This window comes from Telopea speciosissima, chromosome 11, assembly GCF_018873765.1.
Source record: "Telopea speciosissima isolate NSW1024214 ecotype Mountain lineage chromosome 11, Tspe_v1, whole genome shotgun sequence".
Classification (NCBI taxonomy): Eukaryota; Viridiplantae; Streptophyta; class Magnoliopsida; order Proteales; family Proteaceae; genus Telopea; species Telopea speciosissima.
In genome coordinates, this window is record NC_057926.1 from 35,984,906 (window position 1) to 35,992,946 (window position 8,041).

General features: G+C 39.7%; 1 protein-coding gene across 1 annotated transcript; it reads right to left on the reverse strand.

Annotated features, from left to right (window-relative positions):
- Positions 1-4,355: 4,355 nt before the first annotated feature.
- LOC122645029 (protein FAR1-RELATED SEQUENCE 5-like) lies at positions 4,356-4,838 on the reverse strand. The gene has a single exon (XM_043838382.1). The coding sequence runs from the start codon at positions 4,836-4,838 to the stop codon at positions 4,356-4,358; it is 483 nt and encodes a 160-aa protein (XP_043694317.1).
- Positions 4,839-8,041: the final 3,203 nt, after the last annotated feature.

An 8,041-nucleotide genomic window follows, 5' to 3' on the forward strand; every position in this document is an offset into this window, starting at 1 on the left:
TAATTCTAATTATTTGGTCACAGTAGTTTCCCTGCTTTGCTAATACAGCTTTCTTCATTATCCAAAAAAAAATAAACTTGTATTTTTGGCTCAAATGAGAAAGAATCCGATTGGAATTTGTTTGTTTAATGTCATTTCACTATGAGTTGTAGGATTACAGGGATTGTGTACTAAGCACTTCGAAGCTTCTTTGATTCATGATTTGGTTCTCTTTCCTTAACAACCCAATATTCGTCAATTGGAAAAGAAAATTTTTATTTCAGCTGTTTTAATTACTATAACCATGGTTCCCCTAGCCTCTACGCTATCTTAGACAATATTAATTGTTGGATTTGTGACATTTTTTTTTAGTAAGAACGAATCTTATTCAAAGTGAAAAGTGCTCGTGGGAGAGTACTTACAAAGATCTCTCAGCCACAGAGAGGATAACGGCCAAATTGTCGAACACTCAACCGACAAAGCCTTCCTGGCTAGAGTATCCGCTACGAGATTGTATTCTCTAGGAATTAAAGCAAAGGAGCAATTAACAAAGTAGGAGGATAGGTGCACTATATCCTCAACTAAAGGCTGGGCAACCAGAGGAATTGGGCCGTTGAGATCATTGATTAGGTTGATGAGGGCTTTACAGTCCGATTTGATCATCAATGAATTAATACAGTGAGATAAAGCCTCCAACATCCCACACCAGACTGCCTTAGCTTCTGCTTCGAAACAACTTGTGGCATGATGAATCTCCGAAGATGCTAGGATGGGGTGCCCTTCATCATTCCTGATAACTATTCCTAGGCCACAGTTACTACGATCATTTCTCCATGAGGCATCACAATTCAGCTTATGGAATGGCTTGGAAGGGGTTCCAAGGAGGAGGCTCTTGCTGATCTGCTGGATTCTAGGGAGGATTGCAAGAATTCAAAAGGACCCTGGATCCCATGAGTTCCCCAAAAGCAAATTGAGCCTTGCGGATAACTTCTTTTGGAGTCTACACCTTCTTACCAAAAATCTTCTCATTCCTAGCAGTCCACAAGAACCACTCTATGAAAGAGCTCAAATAGATTGTCTCTCTAGCTTTTGCTTTGCCCAAGAAATTAAATCTACTCCAGTCCAACACCCACTGAATTAAAGAATAGGTTTGTGAAGGAATCCGGAAGGATAATGGAGACCCAAACCATACCGCTTGGGCAAAAGGGAAATGAAGAATGATATGATTTGCGGTTTCAATAGGCTCACCACACCTAATACAAGATCCATCCACAGTCATTTTCCTTGATGAGAATCTCCCCCGAGGCTAAACCAGCTCCACAAGCTCTCCATAAAAAAGATTTGATCTTAGGAAGAGTCATACCTTTCCAGATTGCCTTCAGGACAGGCTTAGGGACAGAGGCCCAGCGGCTAACATGGGTTGAGCTGGCTCGGATTAGCCTCTATGCAACAATGACAGATTTTCCACTCGATGGATGCCAAAAAAGGTTGAAGAAAGATCCTGTCTTGATGCACACACCAAGGGATAGAGTTCGAATAAACTGATGTCACATTCCACCCATAATTTTGAAACTCCCAAATTTTTGACAAAATTCAGACTGCAAAATATGGCTAGGAATTTTGCTTCAAAATTTTTTAGATGGCCAACAAACAAACCAAATGAGTGAATTACTCTAGCATTTTCATCGCAAAAAATCCCCCCAACACCTGACCTCCCTGGTTTACCAAGTGAGCAACCATCCACATTTAGTTTCACCCATTTTCTAAGAGGATGACACCAAAAGATCTCCAACTGCGTAGCTGACTTTCTTGGAATTATTGCGATGCCTAGGCTTCTTGCACACACCAAGTTTGTAACAAATGAAACCAAACCATGGGAATGGGCAGGTCTTGATCTGCCCTATCTGTTGTGAACGGAATCGGGCTACATGACTCCATATGGTCTGACCAAAGGTTCGGGTAAGGGGTCAAGTTACGAGTGTGGGAAGGTGTTAAGCACCCACCTCGCCCGGCCAAAGCCGGTCTCTCTGTATTAGATGCTACATAAAGACGATTGTTCTCTCTCTTTTATTACGGGGATGGGGGATATTATGAACTACATTCAGATGCTATGAATTGAACTAAAACATAATAAATTACATTACATATATAAGAAATACGGACTAAAACGATGAAATACAAAAGGACTACATTGAATCAACAAGAATGCAGTAATTATACCTGTATGGTTGTATTCCCCTGGCTCAGGGGAGATAGACGAATGGACTGACGTCGATTCTTTCTCGGCAGAGTAATGGCTCTTTCAAATGATTTGGAGAGGAGAAAACAGACAAAATAGCGTCTAAAAATTTCACTAACGGGACAACAACGCCTAGGAGCAGGAGTGCTCTATGCTCGAAGGGATAATCGAAGGATCTATCCACGACCAAGAAAATTTCACTCACTCACACTCTCATAAGAGAAAGGAGAGAAAAGAGGGTAAAAATGAGACAAAGAGGGTGGAAATCACTTGGGGAGGGTCTCTCTACCCAAAATTCCTTAGAAAATGAGGGAGGGAGACCCTCCTATTTATAGGGAGGGATCCCCTCTCTCTCCTGGCCAGATAAGTCCTCCACGGCGCCGTGGGGGACTTTTCCACGACACCGTGTGTGAAATCAGCAAGCTGATGTCACACCCTCTCATGGCGCCGTGGCAATCCGATACACATCCCCACGGTGCCGTGGGAAGGGGTCTACAGCGCCGTGGGAAGGAGTCCATGGCGCCGTGGGGGCGCAGTGCCATTTTTTCTTATTTTTGGGCCTAAAATGGGTCATTTTGTGCTCAGCATGGTTCTTGGTCTTATGGGTCAGGTATCTTGGGTCTAAAAAGAGGGAGAGTGCGTCATCCATCGTCCATGTCCCGTTGTCATCATCGCCAATTAGGGGGTGACAAAAATCAGTGTCTACAGGAACAAAAATCAAATTTCGAGAACAACATCAGCATGCACTCAAATGAGGAAGACAGCAGCAGCAACATCATTGGCAATGGGTGTAGTTTAAACCTGTAAATGACAACTCTAGTACTTGTAGTATTCCAGTAACAGTAACAGCACAAGGGTATTACAACAAGGGATTGGAATTTACATCAGCTAAGGTTTGTCCAATCCAATAGCATTTCACAGGCAAAACAGTATTAACAAACATATATAAGTGAAGAATTTATCACTATATAAAATTAAAAAAATTATAAGAAATAACAACTACAATGAACCAAAACCAAATATAAATTACAAAATTTGGGGCATGACTCACCCTTATCCTAACCAAGAATGGTTGAATGACAAAACTGTCACAAAAGAGTAGCAGGTTCTGCATGACAAACAAGGGTTTAGTGAATAAAGAGGTATTGTGTTACCAAAATATTAAGAACAGATCTTAATATAACCTAGATGTTTTACCATTCAAATCTATTTGCTTCGATCGATTTCTGCCTTGTGTATTATCTCGTGCTCTCTCTATTTGCAATGATAGGTTAGTACATTGTGTATTAACCCCCAAGGTCTCTATTTGCAAAGAGAAGTTATTGACTTGTGTATGATCACCCGTAATCCCCAATGTGTTAACCTAACAATAAGATTTACAAGAAACTAATCAATATAAATACAACTTGTAATATAGATATACCAAGACGAGGAAAGGAATTACCATAGGACAATTTTGAATGTTGTGGCCTGTACCGCCACAAGAAAAACAATGGTAACCCCTTCGGTTAGTGACTGTTTCAATGCCAGCAACCATACGTTGTAAATTTGATCTCCCCCTTGTTATCGATCTACGTAAGAGTTGATTTACTCTTCGTTGGACTACAACTGAAGGTTCCGGATTACAACTTGAACTAGGCACATTTGATCGTAATCTCTGGACTTGCACTAACCCTTCATTCAATATTTTTAAAGCAGCATTAAACCGCTCTTCAGAAAGAGATCCTTCTCTTGCAAATTTATTGGCAAGATCTTATAAAAGCCATATTGGTTGTTGTGGCTTTCCTTGAAATGACCCTGCCAAAGTTCCAGATGTGGTGTTACTAAATTGGGCCGCTTTGGTCCAACTATGCATGATATACCTATCTGGAATGTGGGATCTGTCTGTTATCACATATATCTTAAGTATATGTTAGCACAGTATACCTTTGTTATTGAACAAGCTGTATCCATAAATTGTGATATCAGTCTGATGATTATCCAATACATAATGGACATCATTCTTTCGAACCCCATCCAAATGAAAGACCTTATACCTCTTCTCTATAATTTCATCATCACATTAATTCGCTTAAAGACCAAAATAAACGAACCACTCTTTGGAGAAAAACTTGAACACCTTATTAGTATAAACGGCTTATTGCTCAATTCTGTGACCTGTAGCACAAGAAGGGGATGAGGTGATGCAGATAGCATATTCTTTGGCTTCTTTTTCTCTTTTTCTGTTCACAGCCTCTTCAAATTGAGTAACAAATTTATTAAGAGGTGTTGCTGATGTGAAGAAGCTCTTAAAATACATATTTTTCGACTCTCCCCTCTGTGTCATACTCATTCCAGCAAAAAAGGTGTTACGAAAGTAACAAGGCACCCAATGTTGACGTATCTTGAACTGCTTCTTTAGCCATCGATGATCTTGTAAATTAAATCTGTTTACCATGCTTTTCCAATGCTCCTCAAATTCAACTGGTGTATTAGAACCATAAATACAACTCCAATAAATTACGTTCAAATCAGGATATTTCTTGTACAGAGCTCTCATGTGTTGCATCCTATATTTCTCCAGATGCCATCCACATAGCCGATGCATAGTCAATGGAAACACAAGCTTGATTGCTCTCATTATTCCTGGGTCTTGATCTATAAATATTGCTTTAGGCTACATATTTTTCATCGCTCAAGCCATATCCTAAATAGCCATATAAATGATTCCTTTGTCTCATCAGCTATTAGTCCATAACCAAAAAGTGTACACTGTATGTGGTGATTCACACCTATAAAATGAGCAAATGGAAACTCATATTTATTTTTTTTATATGTCGTATCAAAGACAATTACATCACCAAAAGTCTTGTGTTGTTCTCGTGCTCTACTATCAACCCAAAAAACTCTAATCAATTGGTGGTCTTCATTGACATGGACATCGTAAAAAACCCTGCATGTGATGCTATTTTACTCTCCAAATAGTTAATTGTTTGTTGACAGTCTACCCCTATGCAATTTCTTCGATTTGCCCTAAGTATAGTCATACAAAATTCATCATTAATATCAGCAAACTTCTCACCACCAGCAAATCTTTTATTGCTCTCATTATATGTGCTTATCTTATGCCACACTTATGCAGTCGTTGTACAAGGTCAACTGTACTTTTATGTCTTTTCTGATGTGATCTAAGTCTAAAAGACTCATTCCTGTTCACCATTACATGACTGTGCTCCTTTTCAAATTTATCCACCACCCACAACCCGTTTTTGCGAGCCCATCCAAGCGAGAGCACAAGCTTGGAGCCTTCTCACAGAACCTAGGATGGCGAGGCCAAATGCACTACCTCATAATCGATCGTGGTCGTGAGTCCCGGTAAGCGAAACCTCTTCCAACCTAAAACCCCATTCTCTGTGAGCCTCAACCTAAAGCACTCCCCTGCAAATCCCTCTCTGAAACCACCCCTTCGTTTGGTTCATTTTCGAGCATAAAAGGTTTGAATTACTTGTGAAAAAAAAAATGTGTGAAAAAACACAAGGTATGTGTGAAAAATAAAACCAAAAAAAGGGGATTTAGTTGCAGAAATCGATATAAGCTCTCCAAGGAAGAAAAGAAAAATGATTAAACAAAAAAAGAATAAGAAACTGAATCCCCTTTTCGTTTCTTTTCAGCTTTAACCTGAATTGATATAACCTCACCAATGAAAAATTTTCTTTTTACCCATAAATCCCATCTCTTCTTTACCCAATCTGGGTACCCAAGCGGTGCCGATTTTACAACTTCGCTGGGATCGGCGGAGGATCGATTGAAATTAACAATGGGTAAGTACGATATCGTTCTCAACTGGGAGGTATTCTCCATGACGAGTTTTCAACGACAATCCTTCATCGGCAAACCAACATGGTTACAAAAAAATCTCTTTCAGAATTAGAGATTGTTACGATCACATTTTTCCCACAGCAATTGTATGAAAAACTTAATGTGGGTTGATAAGTTCTTGGGTTCCCTCACCTTGTAAGTCGATTTATAGGGTTGAGTTCTTTCAAGATCATATCAGTGGTATCAATGCTAGCACCACATCTCTCAGGTGCAATCATGCGGCTCGAATGGTGATGTCAGTATGGCAGTGTTCGACCAAGACTAATAGTAGTGCAAAGCCAGTCCGCGTGATCGCCGGGCCTGTGGAGTATGGTGGAATATTATGCTCATATTTATCCCACATTGGTTGTATGGAAAACTTAATGTGAGTTGATAAGTTCTTGGATTCCCTTACCTTGTAAGCCGGTTTAAGGGTTGAGTTCTTTCAAGATTGTATCAGGTTGTATGAAAAACTTAATGTGAGTTGATAAATTATTGGGTTCTCTCATCTTGTAAGCCGGTTTATAGGGTTGAGTTCTTTCAAGATCGTATTAGTGGTATCAAAGCTAGCACCACGTCTCTTAGGTGCAATCGTGCGGCACGGGTGGTGACGTCGGTATTGCAGTGTTCAGCCGGGACTAATAACTAGTGCAAAGTCAGTCCATGTGGGCACCAAGCCAACGGAGCATGGTGGAATGTTACGATCATATTTATCCCACATCGGTTGTATAAGAAACTTTGTCACACCCCGAACCTACCCCTGGGATTCGATGGCTAACCCGAATACCCGATGTATTCAGAGACCACCAGGATCCAGATGTAGTAAGTACACGTCACAAGCACAATACAATTTCAAGATAACACGTGTTACATTGATCAGAGTGTAGAAAAAGTAAAGTGCTACAAGTTTTATACATATTATTTACATTGAAAGTTTCACCAGCTCGATATTCCCAAGTTCACGATCATCGAGCCAACACACAACTATTCTAAAATATAAACAGTGAAAATTCATTTACAAAAAATAATAGTATTAAACAAAAGAAAATAAAAAGGTAACGCCATGTCATCAGTCCCTATTCTCTAAGTAATCCTTTTTGCCACAAACGCATTCACCTGCAAGATCATCTAAAAAGAGAAAATTTCACAGGGGTGAGCTCCACTGAGCCCAGTAAGTAAAGGATAGATCGTACACACACAGGCATGAATCCAAAGTGCATGGGTTCAATTTTAATATTAATTCCATCTAATAAACAAATGCCTATGTTGGGTCTGTGCTACGATAATAACTCGGAAAACGTTTTCGGTTCCTTCTTAAATGCCCCGAGACATAACCTCAACTGTTGTATAGAGCCCACAGCGGTCGTTGGTATTATATACCTTCCCGTGGGTAGACCCCGATAATCATAGCCAGGATCCCATCCCGGCATCCTTCACACTCCTCAGTGACAGGGAGTTATGATCACCCAATACCTAAACCCCTGCTGGTAAGGGTTGTAGCATCAAGGAATGACATCCCTAGCCATATGAAATCTAAATGGCATAGTACGAGGTGTACAGTGCTCCCGCATCCCATACTACGACACACCATACCTCTCATTTTCAAGCCGATTACGACATCTAATCTATCACAAGCATTCACATATCATATTATTTCACATCGCATTGTTCATGTTCATAAATCATAAACAACGAAATTAATAAATGTAAAACAGGAATTTAAATATGCAAATGATTACTTGGCATATATACCTAAGAATTAAACGTTCTAAAAAACAATCGAAGCCTACCCCCATTTATCTTGTTATATTTGCGTTTGCAAGATTGAAATAGTCCTCGAGACGGTTGTCGATAGGTTTTGATGACCAAATGATTATTTCTTATAATTATTAAATCATACACAAGTATTAGAATATGCTTGAGTGTTGGTAGGATCCTAGGATAGCCTTAGGATTAGGTTAAAATAAGTTTAGAATCATATTTAGG

Coding starts and splice junctions, on each gene's coding strand:
- LOC122645029 (XM_043838382.1), bottom strand. CDS start 4,838: ATGAGAGCAATCAAGCTTGTGTTTCCATTGACTATGCATCGGCTATGT.